General features: G+C 43.2%; 2 protein-coding genes across 2 annotated transcripts in view; both read right to left on the reverse strand.

Annotated features, from left to right (window-relative positions):
* LOC118850184 (diacylglycerol kinase beta-like) overlaps positions 1-7,745 on the reverse strand; it is a 53,434-nt gene extending 45,689 nt beyond the window's left edge. Inside the window, exons 1-3 of the mRNA XM_036759400.1 lie at positions 7,706-7,745; positions 4,849-4,888; positions 1,586-1,651 (exon numbers count right to left, since the gene is read on the reverse strand). Of these exons, the coding sequence (XP_036615295.1) occupies positions 1,586-1,651; positions 4,849-4,888; positions 7,706-7,745 (146 nt within the window). The remainder of the gene's footprint in view (positions 1-1,585; positions 1,652-4,848; positions 4,889-7,705) is intronic.
* Positions 7,746-7,775: 30 nt separating this feature from the next.
* LOC118850186 (diacylglycerol kinase beta-like) overlaps positions 7,776-22,272 on the reverse strand; it is a 230,445-nt gene continuing 215,948 nt past the window's right edge. The window contains exons 10-11 of the mRNA XM_036759405.1: positions 21,487-21,608; positions 7,776-7,960 (exon numbers count right to left, since the gene is read on the reverse strand). Coding sequence (XP_036615300.1) covers positions 7,776-7,960; positions 21,487-21,608 — 307 coding nt within the window. The remainder of the gene's footprint in view (positions 7,961-21,486; positions 21,609-22,272) is intronic.

A 22,272-nucleotide genomic window follows, 5' to 3' on the forward strand; every position in this document is an offset into this window, starting at 1 on the left:
GATTACAGTTTGTTAATATCTCTATTGTAGATTACAGTTTCAGGGAAATGTCTGCATTCCTACCAAGAAGCTTTCTCTCAATGACCCTAAGTGTTTGTGCGTCATGGTGAAAGAGGAATGATAGGTACTTTTTTTTCTCTTTTTAAAGTGAGATGTAAGAAATATAAAAGGGAAAATGAAGGAAATGAAAGTCCCAATGAGACCTGAGGCCACGGGGGAGGGTGTGGAATGGCAAGGAGGCAGTCGGACCCAAGCTCAGCTCTCGGGAGTTTTCAAGAGAATCGTCACCCATCTTAGCACAAGAATTTTCATACCTTCTCATGACACTATGCACATGAGACCATTTCAGGCATTTCCCACATTTGCGCTGGGTAGCTCAAATTCATTTCTCTGGCTTCATTTTCTTTCCTGCTTTGGCTGAATTCAGAGTGTTTGCTTTCAAACTCTGATCCTTAGGTTAGCGCCCCAAAGACTTTTCCTTAGTCATCTACAAGCCTAAAGCAAGTACAAGATTGTCTTTGTTGAAGCCGTTTTCTACTCGGAGCGTCAGCTCTGTAAGCACTCCAATTAGATGGTGATCCATTGTGAAGTTCAGGAAAGAAATGATGGGATGACAGTTTGCCCCATTCTCCTTCTTCTGTTCCTGTGAACACTGACGATTTGGGGGGAGAGGAGGAAGGAGGGGGTCGGAGGGGTCTTTATTGCTTTCCGGGGGACTGATTGATGACTGTATCTTTGCTTCTAATGCAATAATTCCCTGCCTGGATTGGTCTTGAGGCTTCTGGGGAGGGTTTGCTTGGGGAACTAGTAAGTCGACTTGCAGCTATGGCGGTGGTGGGCAGCCATAAGCTGCGTACTAACAAGCTATTAGTGGTTATTGGCTTTCTTTGCAATTGATTCTGTGTATGGCACAGTGTTTAATTAGCTAACCCTGAGGCAAGAAGGCATTGACCTGAAAAATACACACACACACACACACACACACACACACACACACTGATGACAGTCTATGTCCTAAGAAGGCTTTCAAAGAGAGAGTCCATTACATGTTTAACCCAGAGAAGCCATTTGTACATTTGCAAAGAGTTTTAATTGAAAGGTGAATTGTCTGTTCTAAAAATTAGCTTCAGAAGTGTAGGATGGCTAAGCAACAATTTGTAATGGAGAGGGGATTGGGTTTCCAATGGCTGCCAGCTCAAAGTGAGTCAGCAATGAAATATGGCTGCCAAAAAAAAGCAGGAAAGACTCCCTTTGTCTGCCCTGGAGGGGCATGGAATGTAGAAGGAGGGTGGGGGCAAGATCTACCATCCTCTGCTTGGGGCAGACTGCTCCAGAAAGGGTGGGCTCTGGATCTTGATCAGGAGGGGAATGCACACTTCATTCCTAAGGTCTCATTCTCAGTGTCCTCTGCTTGGGGCAGACTGCTCCTGGAAGGTGGACTGTGGACGTTGATCAGGGAGCAATGAGCATTTTAGCCCTAAAGTCTCATTGTCAGTGTCCTCTTAAGCCCTAATGATTCAATGATCATCTCTGAGCATTCACTTAGCCCCCATGTGTCTCTTGACCTCCTGCATGTTAGACATACGGGATGACCTGTAGGAATCCCAAATTCAGCATGTCTAGAACACAGCACTCCATCTTTCTCTTATTCCTAGAGAAGGAACAGATCCCGGGTGAATCCAAAGTTCCCCTTAGCTCTTGTCTCTTCTTCCTCCCTCACATACAATGACTTACTGCATCTTATTATTTTAGTTTCTAGAAAAGCCCTCATATCTGCTCCCCTTTTCCCCACTCAAGTCCCTCATTCAAGAAACATCAGTGGTTCCCTATTGCCTCTAGAATAAAACATTTGCCATTTACAACTCTTGACAAACTTGCCCCAGCTGGTCCAACTGACTTCCTATGATTTTCCCTCAGCTTCTCTGCAGTCAAACAAATTTCTGGTGACTAGAACAGGCCCTGAGTGGGATGCTCTCCCTCCCTCCTCACCCACTGAAACCACAAGCAGACTTTAAGGCTCGGCTCAAGGCCCCCTCTTCCATGAGACCTCTTTTCTGATTTTCCAGCTCTTAATGCTGTCATTGGATCTCCCAGTGCTGGGGTGTGGACAGTACCTATAACTCAGCCATCCTCCCTTGGCCTCTGAAGAGCTGAGTAGCCACACTCCAGACATATCAGCTTCTTTTTAGCCTTGGCCCCTCAGGTCCATTGGATTCCTCTTCGGATGTTTCATACTGTTTATATCAGAGGAAAAATTAGTAACACAATGACAACAGTTCAGAGTTCTCTGTTAGGAAAAATCCTAACACTGAGATAGAGGCTTGGCTCTCTGTCCTAATTAACACTTTTTTTGATGCCTAAGTAACCTTGGAATCTCTTTTATCTGAGGCAAAAATCAAGATTCAAGAAATGTTTAGGTAGAAGAAGCAAGCAGACTCTATTAGAGTGTCTGTTACTGGATAGGCAGGGAGAGGGGAAGTTGGGGAAAGAGCAGACCTTGTTTTTTTAGGGGGGACAACTTTAATCAGTCTTTGAAGAGGTGGGTACAGCCATCTAACTGGAGGGAGCAGATGGCACTTCCTTCATTTTCTGTTTTTCCCGTGTCTCCTATTCTTTCAAGCTCGGCTCATAGGTCTGGAGCAGGTCTGGGGCCAGTCCAAGGATGCTGACCACCACTATTGCTGCTACTCAGCTTTCGAGGTCCCCACTCTTTCTTCTAAGTCTCTGTGTTATTTTAATATCTCCGGGGTATGACCCAATTCGGTGTCCACACTCAAACATCTTAATGGCCCCCAAAGGCTCTTACAGCTGTGGGGAATGCTTGTCCCTCAGAATGACCAATTCCAGGATTGCAGGTCAGTTCTCAAACTCCTATTATACTGACATGTGTTGAACTTCTCTAGAAGGGTGGAGGCTCCCTGAAGGAAGGGGTCATTTAGATGTTACCTTCGTATGCCCACTCCCTAGCACGACAGGAAAGTTTAAGGCAATTCCAAACCCTGGGCCAAATACCTCCCATTTATTTAGCACTTTTCCAAAGCCTTGATGAGCCCACCCCACAGGAGCCCAGGGAGGAAGGGTTATTCTTATGATTATTCCCGTTTTAAAGATGAGGAGATGGAAGTCAAGACCATGATTCGACACGGGTCCCATGGATGAGACCACAGATGTCTGAGGCGGAGTCGGACTCCAGCACATCTGGGTCATGTTGTTTGTCCTTGAACAAAGGAGAGTGTGTAATTTCTAAATACTTAATAAATGATTTTGTTGCTTATTCTTGTTTCAACCAAGACTCTCAGTTAATACAATCCTTCTAAAAAACATACACGTTTGCTAATACGAGTGTTGGTGTTTCATTGAACAATTTGCTTTATTCAGAAGAAAAAAAAACTGGTTTGCTAAGTGATTATGCCAGGAGTTTGCGATAAGCATGAGGAAATATATTTTACATGTGACTTCAATGTGCTTAATTCACCAGGACTACCCTAGACTGAAAATTACCTCAGACTGAAGGCATTAAATGCCTAGGCAGTTGAAGTTCATGTCCTATGATGCAATCTTATAAATTAAAACCAAGCATGAGGCAGCTCAGTGGCACAGTGGGTAGAGTGATAGACTTGGAGTCAGGGAGACCTGAGCTCAAATTTGGCCTCAGACACTTAACTAGTTGGGTGAGGTTGGTCAAGTACTTAACCTCTCCGAGACTCAGTTTCTTTATCTATAAAACGGGGGGTGATGATAGATCCTCCTTCCCAGGGCTGCTTTGTGGAATACATGAGATACTTTGTAAAGTCTTTCAAAAGCTTTAGAATGCTGTATAAATTCTGGTTATCACTGTTCTGCTACAAAGACCGACGCAAAGGTCAAAACCTGGACCGAATGGTTATGACGTTGATGAAGTATTACCCTGTAGCCTGCTGAAATGTTCGTGATAGCATAAGAATATACCAAATGTTGATTGGGAAATTAACATCGGAAATGGCGGAAGAGACTGGAAAGTCAAGGATCCGAAAAGGAAGTAAGACAGTGGTCTGTTGAGAGAGAGGGATAAGAGAAGAGTTGACTGAACTGGCCACTGTCCTGCTCCCCAGAAAAGATCAAACTCTCTGAAGGAAGTATGTCAGTCCCTGGAGGATCTTAGGAGGGTTGAACAGGAGGCATCCAGAGCAAGAAGGCAAGGGCGAGCCCCCATTGGTGGGAGTGTTCACATCTGCCAGATCATAAACCCTTCCACGTGGTACAATGTGTGTGAGAAAGAACAACACGTGGGTCCAAATAATGTGTTTCGTTGAGAGGCCACAGATCATCTACCCAGGCACAAAACAGTCTATATCTATATCTATCTAGATCTAGATCTAGATCTAGATCTAGATCTAGATATAGATATAGATATATAGATATATATAGATAGATAGATATAGATATATATAGATATTCCATAAGTGTTTTTTTTAAGTATTTGAAAGTTTGAAAGTCATTTCATCTCCATTATCTGATTTTATCTTCTGTGCTATGCTAAAAATTCCATTTGTAGAAATTCTGAGAGAAGTAGAAGAGGCATTTTGTTTGAGGCTTTGAGGGGCAGCATGGTTTGCTGGATAGTCTGCTGGCCTTGAGATCAGGCAGACCCAGGTTCAAGTATGGCCTCTTCCACACCAGTTGTGTGATGCTGGGTGGGTCCCTTAGCCTCTCACTGTTCTAGGCAAATCTGCAAGTTGTAGAGCAGGTGCAAACCCTCACTAATAGAAGATATTTTCCTCCTAGGGAGTTTTCCTGTGCAGTCCCAAATCTAGTCCCTCCCTGTATCTAATCATACAATCTTGACCTGAAAGTGTCCCAATAGCTTACCAACTGGCGACAATGAGTACACCATTAAATTCCTCCTGTGCTGAGTGGATGCAAGAGGGTTCCCAGAGCTGAAAATACAGCTCTCCCTTCTGTGCCTGGCATATAATGAGTACTTTAATAAGTACTTCCTGACTACCCCTTCCCAAGGCCACCCCTGCCCCACCTGAATTCTTCTAAGTCAAGCACTTTCTCAGGTGCCCCAAAGTGTCCCATGGATCCCTAGGCCTGGTTCGAGATGGGTTATAGTGGCCATCTCCGCAGGTGGAGCCCAAGCTTGCAGGAATGTCCACCGGGGGCCTCTGTGAGCTTTCCAGGCATCCAAGCACCAGGGCTGGGCTCCTTCCCTCACCATGTCTGCCTCACTCCATTTCCCTCACTAGACTTCTCCCACTGTGACGCCATATTGCAATTCTACTCATTACTTCGCTCTGGCTTTTGCTAATCGATTCTACCAGCTGTTGTTTCCTTTCCTTCCCACATTTCGGTTTCAGGAGGAAAAAAAAGAGACTTTGTCTTCCTGGGAACCTCATCCTTATTCTCTTCAAGCCTCTCTATTTAAATTCTAAAGACGAAAGGAAAAGGAGCCTTCTCAAACTTCCACACACAACCAGGGATGTTGGGGGAGCAGGGCTGCCCTTGGCCTCTCAGCTGACATCTGATTCCTTACCCAAGGACCATTCTGTCCCAGTTATGCTCCCTTGTTGATAAAAAAGAAAGTCCTGCAGTGAAAAGGTGATTTTTGTCATGGCCACAGCACTAACTCCATTTGTTAAAATAGTTGCACAGGTTTCAGTGAATAACAGGGGATAAGTGAGAAGGCAAGTCAAATTGGCAGCCCATAAATCAGGGCAGCCCTGGGTCTGCCCTCCCCAGGGGCAGGTGCCTCTGATGAAGCTCAGCATGGACCATGCTCTTCATGGCCAATCCTGGCCTCCCTCTCCCAACAGGCTGAGACACCGTGAAGGAGAAGGAAGATGGGAATGATGAAGCCAGAGAAGACGAGTTGTGGATGTCAAAAATTCTACGTGATCTACAACTATTAAGACAGAGATTCGAAAAATAAAAATCTTTCTATGAATAGTCTCACCTACACTTGCTACTCTAGAGGTGTGGGTGGGCCCAGTCTGAGTCCCCACTGAAGATAGAATTCAGAGAAAATTGATGGGATTTGAAAACTCCCCTGGGCTCACTATTTGTCCTACAGCTATCCCACCAAACTGTCATTGACCTCTCAATGTATTCTTAGGGCTCAAATACCCGACCACCCTCCTGGATGCCACAGCTTTAAGACCACTGGGCCCTTCTCTCCATCCTGCAGCAACCCCTTCCTCTGTGGAATGTCTGAAGTCTTATCCATTTGCATCCGCCTTTAAAACTAGCATTATTTGTTATTCATATCCAGAGAAAGAGCTATGGAGTCTGAATGCGGATCCAAGCAGACTATTTTCACTTTCTCATGTTTTTTTTCCCTTTTGTTCTGTTTCTTCTTTCACAACATGACTAATGTGGAAATATGTTTATGATTGTACATGTATAACCTATATCATATTGCTTGCTGTCTTGGGGAGGGGGGAGGGAGGAGGAAGAAAAATGTGGAACTCAAAAGCTTTTTAAAAATGAATGTTGAAAAGTACCTTTACATGTAATTGAAAAAAATAAAATAATGTTAAAAAAAATAAAATTCTCGTTAATTCACTCATCCATCCTAAGGCTCATTGAGTCCAACCTGATGTAATCCAGTTAGTATGTGGCAGATATAGAGATTGAAGCCCAGGGAAGCACCGGGGAGATTTGATGGAAGGCTTCTTGTCTCCCTCCCTCCCCACCCCCACTGCCCCTCTGTGCTGCTGCCTCTGATGGAGTTGGGCTAGGGACGTTCAGATTTTATACCTGTCTTGTCAGACTCCACATTTAGGTCATTGCCCTACTCAGTGTAGTTTTCCTGCAGGACAAAGATGCAGAGTTGGGGAGGTCACATCTATCTATCTCTTCCACTCTGAGCTCCCCCAGGGATCCTAATCCAGTCCTGTTTCTTCTGTGCAAGAAGCTAGCTATTGCACCACCATGCTGTCTCTCTCTTCACCCCGGGGAGCCTTTCAGACTTCTTGAATAAGGAGGCTGCAATCTGGACTGTTGGTGGGAATCTCAGGTTGTGGATATCCCCACTTCTTCATAAAACATGGGCCCTTTGCCTATTCGTGCATTTGAAATTTAAAAAAAATAAACTAAAAGGGAAAAAAAGTAATATACTGTGTGTTTAAAGCACTTACTTTGATTCAAACATTTTAATTTTTCAGAAAATAAATTTGGAAAAGCATAGTCTGAAAGACAGGGGCAAGGTAAAAGGCACAGAGGCAAGGCCTCTTGAGAAAGTATCTGAGGAGAGGAGTCCAGCAGAGACAGCTCCAGAGGCAGAGCCGCATCAGGGCTTGGGGAGCCCTGGCATTACACCCCCATGCCTCTCCACGTTGTTGGCAGCTCCTAAATCACGTGTCCTTCTTTACCACCTTCCTTCCTTTTCCCCTCCAGCCCCCAAACTCACAGAGCAGCTCCCTTGGGGAGGTTTTGGACACATGTGCAGGGTTTTCAATCAGGCTTTGTCTCCTCCAGACAGTCAACTTTCAAAGCAGAAGGGCAGGACACAAATTGTTGCCTCTTCCAACCATTGCAAGATACCATTCCATGGTGAGGCAAGATTTTATTTTTTAAAGTTGGTCCAGTATGGGACCATGGGCCTTTGGGCTCTTATTTATTTATTTAGAATCAGCCTCATCTTTTTGTAAGCTCTCCTCTCTCTGTGCAAGGGGCCGAGGAGTCATGCAAGATTGCCACTTAGGCGATCAATGACTGCTTTCACCCATCACCCGAAGTCGCTCTGAACCAGCAATGAGCGCCATTATGTCGTCCAATCCGGGGCCTGTGGAGCATCAGCGGGGTGCTTCAGGCTGGATCCCGGGGAGGCTGAGCTCTTTCCGAGGAGCCGCCTCTGAAGGACGAGATGACAGTCCTGGGCCCCGTCTACAGAGGTGCCTGACACCTGCCTGCTCCCCATCGATTCCCAGCACAGTCTTCCTCTGTAAGCGTCTCCACTTAACATTTCCTCTCAGGGAACCTGGGCCGTGGACGATATTTACGAGTTGCTTTCAGCTTAAAAATAAATCACCTCTAATTCCTCTAAGCGAAATCAATCAAAAACCTGTAAAAAATGGACTGGTTGTTTGGTCGATCTTGGCAGAAAAGTAAACATCACTCCGGCTTTTCTCCACCATTAAGGCCTAAATGGCCTAGAAAGTAAATCAATACCTTTAGCTGGCCTTCTGGCTATTGTTTAGCCAGTAGATATGGATTTTCTCTGCCTTGCTGCACTCCTTGGGGACTAACCTATAATCCTGGGAGAGTAATAATAAGTTCGTTATCTAGTTCAGCTCTCAGCCGTGCATTTAAATGGACCACATCCATCAGTCACACTTGTTCAAGTTAAGGGGGTATGACAACCCACTTTACAGGGAAACGGCTTTCAAGCACTGGGGAGGAAGTGAGGCTCTAAGGCTCGGACGGTAGCCAACAGTCACCATTTACCTAAACCACAATAGGCCAAAGCGAGCAGGGGCCCAATATTGGCATGTCACCTTGTTGAGATAGCCCTCAGTTTGTCCATCCTTGTGGGCATATTATATCATTATTCATATAAATAGCTTCCAAATAGTTTTTGCTAAACAGGCAAGGGCATGGACTGGACCCATGCCTTCATGAGTAGAGGTGACTTCCAGGTCTAACAACACAGGTATACATTTTCTTGGCAAGTCAGTCTTACAGAGTGGCCTGAGGCATTGAGAGTTTAAACACATTGTCTCGGTGACACAGCTGTTCCAGGATTCAAACAGAGCTCCCTCCATTGTACCAGCCTGCTTCCCTTCATTTCAACATGGTGGGCATGGCACTGATAGGGGTCATACCCAATCAGTATAATTGGTACCTCTTTCTTCCTTGGACAAGCAGATGCATGGCTTGAATCTTCTCGTCCGCTGTGAAAGAAAGGCCCTCTCTGACCTAAGCTCTTGAGACCCTGGGACAAGAAAATGTAGATCTTCATTCTGCTGTTGATTTGACATGGCTAGCCCTGGGACTTTTTGATCCACGACTGATACCTCCTTCCCCAAAGTCTCTTTTCTTCTAAACATTAAATATGAAACTTATGCCTTGAAATGAAAGTGTGCAGGGAATGGGGATTCACTAAGATCCCTGATGGAATCTGGTGTGTGGGGACCAGAGAGAAGTTAATGCGAATTCTTCTTTCTACCCATACGTCAAGGCAGTTGAAGGAAAAGGTGAAGCTTCTGGGTTAGGTTGCTATTTTACACACCAATTTGAAAACTCCAACATCAGTGGATTTTGAAAGGTTTCTGAATCATGGAGATGGGCCAACGACTCATTTTGATTCAGCTGATTTGATGATTTAAGTGACAAACATGGGGACCATCCTCCAGATCAGTGACCTCAAACACAAATAGAAATGGTGCCATTAATCCATACATACGGATCCCTGTGGGTTGCATATTGAATTTCAAAATATAATATTATCAATATTTTATTTTTATTTTATTTAATATTTTAATTTTTAAATTTTATTTTGTTAAATATTTTTCAGTTACGTTTTAATTTGGTTCAGGTTGTATGGGAGAATGCTGGGGGCTGCATGCACCCCCACACATGTGGGCTATAGGTTTGACATCTCTGCTTAGATATCTCTGCTTTAATGGAGAATGCCCATCCCTGATCCTCCTGGTGCTGGTTCTCTCCCCACCGAAATTTATGTATTTTGCTCCAGTGCTTGGTAGAGTGCCTTCTATATAGTAGGTCCTTAAAAATACTTATCGACTGATTGAATTACATCTTGTATGCTTTTACATACACTTTTGTATGTTTAATTGATATCTGGGCTATCTTCCTTGATCAAGGGTAACATCTTTGAAGGTGGCAGTTGTTTCATTTTTGTCTTTGAGTCTCCAGCTCAAGCAGCCCAGGAACTTTCCCTTCAAACAACAATGACAAATCCACAGGCCTGTCACCCAGATGATGGGTGCTCATCTGTAGAGCCAATTTACAAGCAAAACAAAATGACTCTTGTTTTCAGGGACCTCACATTCCACATGATGAAAACCCAGCCCACCTGACTCTAAAGCCACATGTGAAGGCAGGTGCTCCAGGACATATTCTGAGAGTACTTCGGCCCTCCAGAGTGAATCGAGGAAGGAAGGGTCAGGCTAAGAATGCCATTGAACTCATGGCATCACCAGGTTGGGGAATGTATTGTCTCTATGGAGGTATCTTTATTTTCAGATAACTTGTTTCAATGTCAGGAAAAACATATTTGTGAAAATTGACAAAAGTCTCTAACTGTAGATAGATCCACACATATATTAATGTACCTATCTGTCCATATACACACAAACATACACACATATATATGCATATATGTTTGTATGTATGGATGGATGTATGTGTATGTGTGTGTATATATATATATATATATATATATATATATATATATATATATATGTATATAAAATCTGTTAGCATATGCAGATGTACAGCACCTTGGTTGTCCAGGGTATATACTGCTGGGCCTGGAGTCAGGAAAGACTTACCTTCCTGAGCTCAAATCTGGCCTCAGACATCTACTAGTTGTGTGACCCTGGGAAAGTCACTAAAACTGGTTTGCCTAATTTTCTTCATTTGTAAAGTGACCTAGAGAAAGCAATGGCAAACCATTCCTGTATCTTTCCAAGAAAACCTCAAATTGGGTCATGTAGAGTTGCACACAACTGAAAAAATGATAGAACAACAAATGTGTATCTGTAGATATGGATATGTACTCACACATAAATGTGCACATGCTTTCACACACACACACACACACACACACACACACACACACACACACGTAGTATAATAGATCCAGTTAGGCAGTCACTAGGAATTTAGCGACTATGAAGAAAACAAATGTTTGTTAGAGGGGAAAAATTGGGATGGGCAAAGCAAAATTTCTTCATATTCAATTTAATCCATTAAGGGAACTTCTTTTTCTTGGTTAGGATTTTGCTTATTTAAGAAAATGAATTAATGGAAAGGACAATGATATGAACTAGCTTCTCAATAGCACTAAACCTATTTATCAAGTTCAGGAAACTTTACTGAATTTTTTCTGAATTATTTCTTTTGGCCGTGATTATACTAACTGCCATCTAATTCCATACATTTTGGAAGAAACTGTTCTTTTAAATGCCCTTTCTAGCTTTTTAAAAAATTCTTGGTACTGAGTGAAGCTCTTACGCAGGTTTGAGCCTGTTCTGAAGTCAGGCTCCGCTGGCATGGGGTGAGTAGGGCATGTTGCTCAGAGAACCAATTCAATCCCCTCCTTTTATGGATGAGGTCTCAGGTTGTGAAGTGACCTTTGAAAAGACCACACAGGTGGTGAACATCCATAGAGGTTTGACTGCATTTGGATCTTGTGTTGAGGATATGGCCTGCGGGACCATGATGTGAGCATTTGGCAAATTAATGATTCAGGCCACCAAACAGGGCCCTACTGACCCCAAACAATTAGTGTTCTTTCTAAAGTATGACGACTCCAAGAAGTCAAAATGGGGGGCATCGGCTGACTACTCGGCATGATGGAGGCAGCATGGAGTGGATTTGGCGTTTGCTAAAGTAGGCTCACGTCTATCTTCTTGGCACAAACAGGACTCAAAGGTGCCCCGCTATAGCAAACAGAGCAGCCACAAAAAATACCAACTCTGATTCTTACAGCTTCTCACAGTTTCCAGGGTACCCTGCTTACAATGGCCCTGTGAGGGAAGCAGCACGTTATTACTCCCAGTTTACAGATGGAAAAACAAAACAAAACAAAACTTAATCAGACCCAAATATTCTGACTCCAAATAAGGTCCTCTATTCACCAAACCATGTTTGGTGAACCATGTTCCTAGCAGTGAACTGTTCAGAGGATGTCCTCAATTTTAAAGTACCACCTACTTCCTGAGTGACTAATTTCACATTCAAACCAACCTGACCTGGCTGAAAGCACCAGTTTGGTTGTCGAGGGATATGTTTTCTGTCTTTCTTGACTAGTGACACTTGTCTTTTTTTCTGTCACTGGATTTGGAAATCAGGTGATATTTCTGGTCACTCTATTTTTTTTCTCCTTACATCACTATTGTTATGTGCAGGATTACTACCTCATATAAAACTGGGATATTTGATTCCAGAGTTAAACAATCTAGGCATATTCCCTTGAGACTAGAAGGAAGTGATATCCAGAAGCTTCCATTCAGAAAAAATCATGACCCCAGATTCTTCAGAGTTTACTGAATTATCAAGATAAGCCATTGGCAGGGTCCATCAAAAACCCATCCATAGGAACACAGCATAATCAATGATGGCCTTGGGGTTTTAGGGCAAGTAGGCTTCATGCAGCCCCTACTAAGGTTCCCACCTTATGAGGTGATACTATAGCTCTGCTTTCAGAGCCAGAGAAGGAGGGTTTGAGAAGTAGAAGATGACAACCCACTGACATGAGAAGAAGAGAAACAGGCCTCTGAAGATTTAGATGAATGGCCCCAGGGGAAGGGTGCCAAGGAAAGCTCAACATAGTAGCACAAAGTAATGGTGCCCAATGAAATGAGACTTACTTTGGGTGACCTTTCTTGGCACCTTAGATGATGACCAATCAAGTAAAACTATCAAAAAATGAAATGACCTTAATCTGACAGGACAAGACTTTTTCTTTAAGAAGTCATGTGGTCAATTTGTGATCATTGTTTCTTATTCTAGATGCTATCACTGTGCTTCTGCTCTGGAATGGCCATGCCAGGAATGCCCTTGCTCCTCCCTTCCCCCCCACAGCAGCTTCCTACAAAGTTCATCTCAAACATCATGTCCTGGATTCTCTTCCCAATCCCTCCAGCTTCAAGTGCTTGCTGCCCTTCCCAAAACTATTTATTCATCTTTCTTTTCTTTTCTTTTTTCTCTCCATCTATCTATCTATCTATCTATCTATCTATCTATCTATCTATCATATATGTTCTTCCCAGGTGTGGTCTCTGGTGTCTCCATTTGTTCACCGTACTCCAGTCTTTTCTCATTTCTTCAATCCCTTCACTCTCTGGGCCCATTTCCTTGTCTATAAAATGAAGGGCTGCCCCCAGTGATTCCTGGGATCCCTTTTGGCTCAGTGACTTTTCTATTCTACATAGAACATGATTCCAAAAGTTTCCATTCTCTCTGTCTTCTTCCTCGTGTCTGTCTTGTTTCTGTGTCCCATAGAGGGATTTAGTGGATGATTGCTGCACTGAACTGACTGAAGTCTAAACTCACTGAAAAAGAGACACTATCATCCTCCCGTCCATTCTCATAACATTCCGCTGTCTGATCCCCAGATCTTGGCACGTATGCATAGTCAGGTGGGGCTCCCCTCACTTCCTCCCTTTGCCCTTCTTGGGATACGCCTCCAAATGGCTCCTCTTCCTCATTCAGTTTATTGTCCTCTGCAAACAAAAAGCCCAAACAACTCATTTGGCAGTTCCAGCTCATTTCCTTTCACTTACAACAACTAACAAAAAACAAACAACAAAACAAAACACAAGAAGGAGAGATGACAAGCTCTGTGAGGGCAGGCACTGTGCAAGAGGAAATTGGGCACAGTGGAAAGCACAGGGGCCCTGGAAGGGGACATATATTGTTGAGTTATTTTTCTAAGCTTTTGAATTTGATTAAGACATAAGCGCAAGGTTAGTCAAGTGGACTTGCATTCCCCCTATCAGGCCACCGCATACCCATTGCTGGACCACAGAGAAAAGAGAGGGCTTCTCCTCTGTGCTGGCCTTATATTCTCCCCTTCCCTAGGCCCATATCCACAGTGAAGGATAGGGGTCACCAAAGCAGGGGCATACACTTTAATACTGTATAGGTGGTATAAATGTGCTTCAGTAAAAGGTACATCCATGAGAATCATTTTCCTACCCTGCATGGAGCCAAGAAAATGTCATCCATTGGGAATGACTTGCCAGACTGTATCCCCCACGTATGGGCTATGTGGAAGTCCCAGTGTGGTAATGTCACCAGGCAGAGACTCTGCCTGCTGAGGTCATGCTCTACAAGGGCAAACTAAAGCAGACACAGAGATACTGACCCTGAGGGGAGAGGCAAGCCATGGACCTCATGTCAGAGTGGGAAAGAGAGAAGAGGAAAAAGGCATCCGGCACAGTTTGGGCCAGGGTGCTCCGAGTGTCATATCCTAGCCAGGAGCCGATGACAACAGACCTAAGGGTTGTCAGCTCAGGCTCTCTCCAGTCTGGGCAGAGGGAATCCCTGGGAAGAAACTATAAGTGGCTTTTACCACCCTCAGAGAATTCACCACTGTAGCCCTAAATCATGAACAGGTCTTGGCATTGGCCCTACCTAACATCTCCCACAGAATTTGATTGTAACTTCCTTTGAGATGATGGAGAAGGTGACTCAACTTTGTGTGTAGGTGCAGACAAGAGTTAACTACCTGAATCCCATAACTGACTTTTCCATCATCCCATGTGTTAATTCAATAATTTTGTTATTGGAAGTACAACTTTTTGTTACAGTATAGAAAGGGCACAATGTGGCTCAGAATGTGAGGTGAAGAGGATCTAATGCCAATGAGCCATGCTGATTGTGGATATGGCCAGATATGTATGTTCTAACATACATGTGTATGAGTGTGGACCTGAGTGTCCTGAATTTACCTTTATTCTAGGTTAAATGCTTCGTGAGTCTATGCTCCTAGACGTAAATGACTAACGATGTTTTACAGCGGCCATATCTTAAGAGCTAAATTTTCAAATAGAAAACACTGTGAAAATATTGAGGAAAAGACATCCCATTTCCATATCTATTTGATTCCAGGCAAGACAGACGCAAAAAAAAAAAAGGTTATTTACATGTGGCAAATATCTTGATGTATCTTTCTTTCACTGACTGACCCAGAGCTACCCAATAAACTGCCCTACCTAACATTTTTCAAAAGCATCTTATCTTTCTCTGCTTCCAAGTGGGAATACAAACTGCTTATCAGTTCTCTGGGCTCTTGACAGATGCTGATCATCCCTGAACGTGGGGGTGTCTGCCGACTACAGCGGCCTGGCCAAAACAGGGGAGTCTTTTTCTGATGTTTCCATCCTGTAGACACAGCCAGGAAGAGAATAAAAAATGTAAGCACTTGTAAGTTCATTCCATTTCTTTTCAGCTTAAATAGCAAAAATTAACCTTTTTCATTTAATTCATAGTGGTATCCAGAAAATCAGCGGTGGAAAAGAAGATCAATTAGGTCATTTAGTCCATTTCCAAGGTTCCAATTTTCTCCTCCAGCAGATTAACTTTGTCCTGTCCAGCCCTAAGTGACTGAAGAGATGGCTTTCGACAACTTAGTTGGAGTCTTTTCTCAATCAAATTTATCTGAACCAAAGCATCATTAAAGGCTTTGCTATTAGAGTCAAGCTAAATTGTCCTTGGCTTAATTGTAGCTCATTTGTCCTCTACTCCTCTTGGCTACACTAAGAAAACTTTTTTTTTCCCTTTCTTTGATTCCATTTTAGACTAACTCTTCCTAGTGTATTCTTTGCAAAAGCTACATCCATTCAGGTTTTCCATTGAAAGCAGAGGTGACCTGTCATACATTAAGGCTCTTTTCTCAGAATTTGGAAAGTGGAGGGAAAAGGCTGAACCCTGTTGTGAGGGGATCTCCCTGAACTATGTCAAATTCTTGTTTAAGCATCTCACACCTAACATTTACGATCATGGCGACCTGACCCAACTTCCGATACCAGCACCACACAGAACAATGAAGGAGGGGTGGGGGGATTTGTGGTGCCTTCAGCTCTTTTGGTCATCCATTTTAATTTCATTTTATACCACCATACCATTTTTATATCACTCTCTTCTGGCACCAATAGAAAAGTTTTACCCCATGAATTGATTAAACCAAAACCCAATCAGATAGCCAGACAGACTTTTCTTTCTCCATAATGAACGGCTATTTTGTAATAAGCAACCAGATCTTCAGATGGAAGGATTAAAGAAACATAAGAAAATCCATAGAGATCGCTGGGACCATCAACCCGGGTAGGACCCAGTCAAGTACTGGCAGTATCCTAGCTAGGAGGCAGCAGCCCCCTTGACCCTCCATGAGAATGGCACCAGGGAAAGCTCGGGAGGTGCAAACAAGAGACCGCTAATCAGTGCGTTATCGATCCTTCGCTTTTGTCAAGGTCATTAGAGTTTTTAAAAATGATCTTACATGAACGCTTTAGGAGAGGAGATGTGGACTAATCTGATTCACAGAGTAAATGCTATTAATTATGAAAGACAGTCAATAAAAAAGCTCGGTCTTCCAAAACATAAAGGCAAATCCTACAGGCAATTTGATTTATGGAGATGAACACAATGATGAAATATGTCCACTTGGAGCCCCTCTCTCCACCTGGCCCCACTGGAAAATCCATACAAATCATCGGTGCATTGTCTAAAGAAAGACTCCAGTTCAAAACATTAGATACCGTTATAAAAGTCTTGTGTTCTTCACTCTTCACAGTAGCCGTTGCAGGAGCAGTGGGGGAAGCCTGGGTTCGAGATCTGCCTCATACAGATACTGGCTGGATGAGTGGCTGTGGGCAAATTATTTAACCCCCTTAAGTCCACAAGAGAAGGAGAGGCTCCACATCAGTAGGGGTTGCTTCAGTGGGAGTCCCTTTCACCAATGAAATGACAGGTTGGTCCTAAACTGAGGCCTCAGACTATGGCTATATATACACGTATGCATACATACACATACATGCAGATATACACATGTATATATATATATATATATATATACATATGAATGTGTATGTATAATTAGATAAGCAGGTACGTCTCTATATTTATAGACCTAGGTAAAGGTATAGATACAACAAGAATCTTTCTGTGTACAAATGTTATGTCACCTGCCATTTAAAATGGATAAGACTTTTTTAGGATTATAAAGACAGAGAGATCAGTCAAAAGATAGCAAGGCAGATGTAGATATGTGTCTATGTATATATAGAACTATATCTATACATAGATAAATATGTATGCATATTTATATTAGCTCTTTCCCTTCTCCTTCCTTCTCTTCTCCCACCTTTTGTGGTCCTCTCTCTCTCTCTCTTTCTCTCTCTCTCTGTCTCCCTCTGTTTCTCTCTGTCTCTATCTAACTCTGTCTCTCTCTCTCTCTCCCTTCACCCCTCCCTCTCTCCAGAACTTTGTCCACTGGAAATGAGAGGCAGCACAATACATTGCGAACAAACACTGTACTTGGAGTTGGAGAGATTCCTACACTGCCTCTTTCATTTATTAGCTCAGTCATCTTCACATTTCTTGGTCTCAGTTTCCTCATCTCCTCAAGGCAACAATGGATTCTAGGTTCTCTTCTGGCTCTAGTCCTATGATCACCTGAACCTCTTTAGGAGGGAGTCAGGGTACATTGATTGCTATCTCCTTTAAAACTTAAGAAAGAAGAACTGACAGAAGTCTTGATGAGTTTACAGGCACTTCATCTACATTCATCAGTTGAAAACAAACTCTAGCATTCTGCTTCCCAATTATTAACCTGGCCTATGGAATGCCCAGTGAAAATAGAATTTTAGCTCCCATGTACAGATCTTTTTTATTCCAAAGAGCTCAGATGTTATAGACCACAGAGATCATCTCCCATCTTTAGTAAAGACTGGTCCTACCAAGAATACTTTCTTAACTCTGATGTGTAGATTGAGGACAATGAGGTCTGTAATATCTAATTGTTGATGTAGTGAATGTAGAGCAGAAAAGAGAGAACCAGAGTCTAAACCTCTTGGCTATTCAGAAAATGCGAGGTTTGTGATGTCCCTTTTGATTTCAAGGGATTGCACGAATTGGTGTTTGAGGAAGCCCTGGTCCTTCACAGCCCAGGACCACAGCTGCCGAGAGTCTAACTTGTAGCAACTTCCACACTCATAAGCTTCAAGGTTATACAATGTCCATTTGCAGAGCTGCCCTAGATACAAGACTTCCCATTGTGAAGAATCGATCGATCAATAGAAAGTTACTTTGCTCACTTGTAGTTAAGGTTGCTGCCTGCGCGCGTCAGTGGAGCCTGTTTGAGTCAGGCAGGCCAAAGGATCTACAGAGGACACAAGAGCTTTTGGTTTTCTCTTATCCTTCTAAGAGCGGAGGTAAGTTGTAGAGTTTGGAGGCAATGCCTGACCATAACATTCTGGAGCTAAGATGACAAATAATGAGCCTGGAGTTGTGCTAGGCCCCTCACTCCTTCCACCCAAAGAGCCACTTCCTCAAGAATCCTGGCCTTCCTCGATGCCACCCCTTCTCCCTTGTAGCAACCCAGCATCCCACAGAGAACAGCTCAGGACCCCTCCCCCCAACACATGCACGTACACACACGTGCACACACACACTCACACAAACATAAATATATTCTCTCTCAAACATAAACATGCACACTCGCACACACACACTTACACACACATACACATATACATATATACATACACACTCTCTTTCTTTCTCTCTCTCTCTCTCTCTCTCTCTCTCTCACACACACACACACACACACACTCCAGACCCACTGATTAGCGCTCTCTCTTTCCTGAAGTTATTCTTTATCACTTTGGAAATTCTTTGTGATTCCTTAACCACGTGCTTGCAGGCTACATCTCCCCTTTCGCACGTAAACTCTGTGAGGGTCAGGGGGATTTTGTGTATATCTGCACACGTTAGTGTGTATTAGAGTGTGTATATATGTATGTATGTATGTGTATATATGCAAATGAGTTTTGTGTGTGTGTTGTGTGTGTTTTTACGGGTGTGAGTGTGTGTACAAGTGAATGAGTGTATGTTTGTATGTGGGTGGATATGAGTGTGTGTATCTTTGCCTACTCAGAATCTAACACAGCACTTTGCACAGGTGTTTAATCAATGTTTTTTTCATTGAATGGGAACTATCATTTTTGAGAAAATTCCCGAATCTCACTTAACTATGAACCTGAGCTGCCTTTGTTTCAGTGTATCAGCTACCTCTGATTTTGTCTCAATGAGTGGAACAGATAGACATTGAAATGGAGTTGTGAGACTTGGATTCAAATTCCTTTCTTTTCCAGGAATTAGACACGACCTTGGGTGTGTTGTTTTACTCATATGAGCTTCAACTATAAAACAGGGATTAAAAAAAAATCGACCTGCCTATTTCTGAGGGTTATATAATCCCTTTTGAGAAAGTGCTTTGCAAACCACTATACCAATGCAAGTTATTGTGATTATTGACAAAGTAATTTGAGAAGCAAGGGAAAGAGCAAAAGACAAATATGCCTTGGAGTCCATGTCACGCGAAGGCCATTGTTCCATTGGCTAAGTTGCCTGTATTTGCACACCCCAGGCCTTCTGTGCTATTCGCCTATACAATTACAACAGGTTATTTTCCAGCAATATGTAACCTTTTTGGCTTACCACCAGAAACAGCATTAAATTTGGATTCGCAAATCACTCTTTCTGGTGTAAAACCTCTGGTAATAGCCTCTAATGCATAGATGATACTTTAAGCTGACTAAAAACAGCCGGGACCATCTGGCTCTGAGGCTTTCAGAACCGAACATTTCAAACACACACCCATTTGTTGATGGGCTTTCTGCAAAGTATCTAATAATCAATATTAATTAATTATAGAGCGATTAAAGCAGGTTCCACATTTAAACTGAACTGCTGTCTTCATTTAAAAGAACAGGACAGTCAGTGAGAAGAATATTGGGCCTTGATCCATGAAGATTTGAGTTTCAGTCTCAAGTCTACCACTCTCTGTGTCCTAGAGCGAATCACTTAAACATTTGGAAGTCAGTTTTTCCTTCTATGAATTCTTTCTGCAGTCCACCTCAAAGGGCTACTGTGAAAATGAAATAAGATGGTGTATTCCCTACTTCTGGTCCTTCACTCCACTATCTCCCTTTGGCGCCTCTGACTGGAACATCCTCTACATTCCTCAAATCACCGTTTCAATGTCACCTGCTTCTTGAAGCTGCCATCTCTTCATTTGGAGGTGGGGAGTCCTTCTCTCCTCTGGATTCTCTTGGTACTTTGTACATCACAGGAGGATAGATTAAGACCTGGAAGGGCCTTTAAGGGACTATTTTGTACAAGGCCCTTATTTCAGAGATAAGAGATGTGACCCAGGCCTTCTGATCAGAGATATCTACAGCATCATACTTATTTCACATATTTCATCACATCCTTTAAGCAAAGATTGGATGTCCCATTGTCAGGATGCTGTTGAGGACATTCCAGTTCCAATAGGGATTGGATGGGCTGGTGCTGGGGACCTTTCATCTCTGACTAGCTAGAATTCTGATTTTGTTCATCCTGTTGATCCTATAGGGGAAAGTCCTTGAGGGTAGGGGCTACATTTCATTTATCTCCAAGTCTTCCCCATCACAGAACTTCCCACAAAATAGGTTTTTTAAATTTCTGGTCAATGGCTAAAGGGTCATTGCTTTTAAAAACTCTTAGGAAGTAAAAATGCCCCTCTTTAGCCCTGTTCCATAAATTTGAGCCCTCTAGTGGGCAATTAACCTTAGAGACATGTAGACCTGTTTACCTTTCTAGACAAAACAAAACAATAATAACAACAAAAGAAATGAGAAAAACCTAGAGGAACTCCGTTCTCCCCCTGTCTTTTCCCTATATTTCCATTAATTGAGGGGCTGTCACAAACTGTTAACCAAAACCAAGATGGCGGCAGAGAACCATACAAGACACAGTGAACTCACTGGAATTAGAGTTCAGAGAGCAAGGTGCAAGGTTCATTTGATATTTCCTTGGGGCTTTTTCTGGTACAAAGATGAAATAAGCTCTGTGGGCAGTTGGGGGTCTGCCTTTCATTGCCATACCTCCAATGTGTAAATTCAATGTTTGAAACGAACAAAATTATGTTACCTTAGGGAATCCCAGACTCTTTCTAGGTCTTAGTTTCCCCTTTTGTAAAAGGCTTTTGTAGCATATGACCCCTATCTTCCCGTCTGACTCCAAAATTCGGAGGTTCCATTGTTTGCCAATAGTGCCTGGCCAATGTGTGTTCCACAGCAAACCTCGACTTCCTGCACTAAAGATAGGGGCAAATTGGCAGCATGCACATTTGAAAATTCCTGTGGAGGACACGAGTGAGTGAAAAGAGAAGTGATACCATCACCAAGTGAGGGTGACATCCCAACAGATGAACAGCCCAAAGACCGCCTGGGTACTCTAGAGGAGAGGAGGAAGGAGAAAGGCCTGGTTGCATTGTGTATGTGTGTGTATGTGTGTGTGCATGTGTGTGTATGTGTGTTTGTGTAATGGAGAAATATGAAGAACCACTTAGGATGAAATGGCATGAAAGGGGATGAACTGGCCAGGGGGAAGGGAAACCTGAACCCCAGGGTCCAATATCTAGTGTTATACAGGACTCAGCCATTAGTAGGAAGAGTTGGCTAGAGAGTTCAACATTTAACTCTTTGCACCTGGGCAAAGATTGTCTCCTGTGTCATATGAATTCTCCAACACATTTTCAAGTACCCACAGTGACAAGGCCAAGGAACAAGGATTCACTGTGGAACATGATGGAAATCTCAGATTCACAAACAGCCTTACGCACAGATGCATGGATGCCATCAGGGGTGGCAAACATGCAGTGGGGGCTGGGGGACAAAGAAGGAAACAAGAGTCACTGGAATGGGAGATACAAGTTAAAGAATGAACAATAAATGAAAGCTGGGCTACTCAAAGGAGCCATGGGAACAGCAGAGACAGAGAGAACAACTCCAGGCTGGTAGCATGTGAGGAGCACATGGCCCAGTGGGATCTCTGAACCCAGGAGCATCCATGACAGACAGAGAACCCCAGAGTCTGCTCCTGGAGGCATCAGCAGGTCTCGGATTCCCTAGCATTCTCCCACATGTAGCCAGGAAGAATTCAGTCCTGAGACTCAAGCTTTTACCATGGGGACTCGAGTTTAGAAGCAACGGTGGACCTCTCAGGCTGTACTAGAGACACAATTGGGGAATGAAGACTAGATGAGAATATGAGTGTTATTTTATGGAAGCAACGAATGACTGCCCTGAATGAGTCCCTTTGAGTATTTTTACATCTTAGTTAGATGCTTTGGCTATTGGAATTATAGTCGTCGTGGTCTACGAACAGCCAGTACTACATCTGTGGGGATTTGGCTCAGGCTTTACAAAAGCCGTTCCTACAGCAGCCTAAGACAAACCTAGGAAAATCAATGAGGTCTCCAGAGACAGCATTTTGAGAGACTTCGGGAGATCACTCCCTCACTTCAGAGTATTTTGATAGTTTTCTTCT

This window comes from Trichosurus vulpecula, chromosome 5, assembly GCF_011100635.1.
Source record: "Trichosurus vulpecula isolate mTriVul1 chromosome 5, mTriVul1.pri, whole genome shotgun sequence".
Lineage (NCBI taxonomy): Eukaryota > Metazoa > Chordata > Mammalia > Diprotodontia > Phalangeridae > Trichosurus > Trichosurus vulpecula.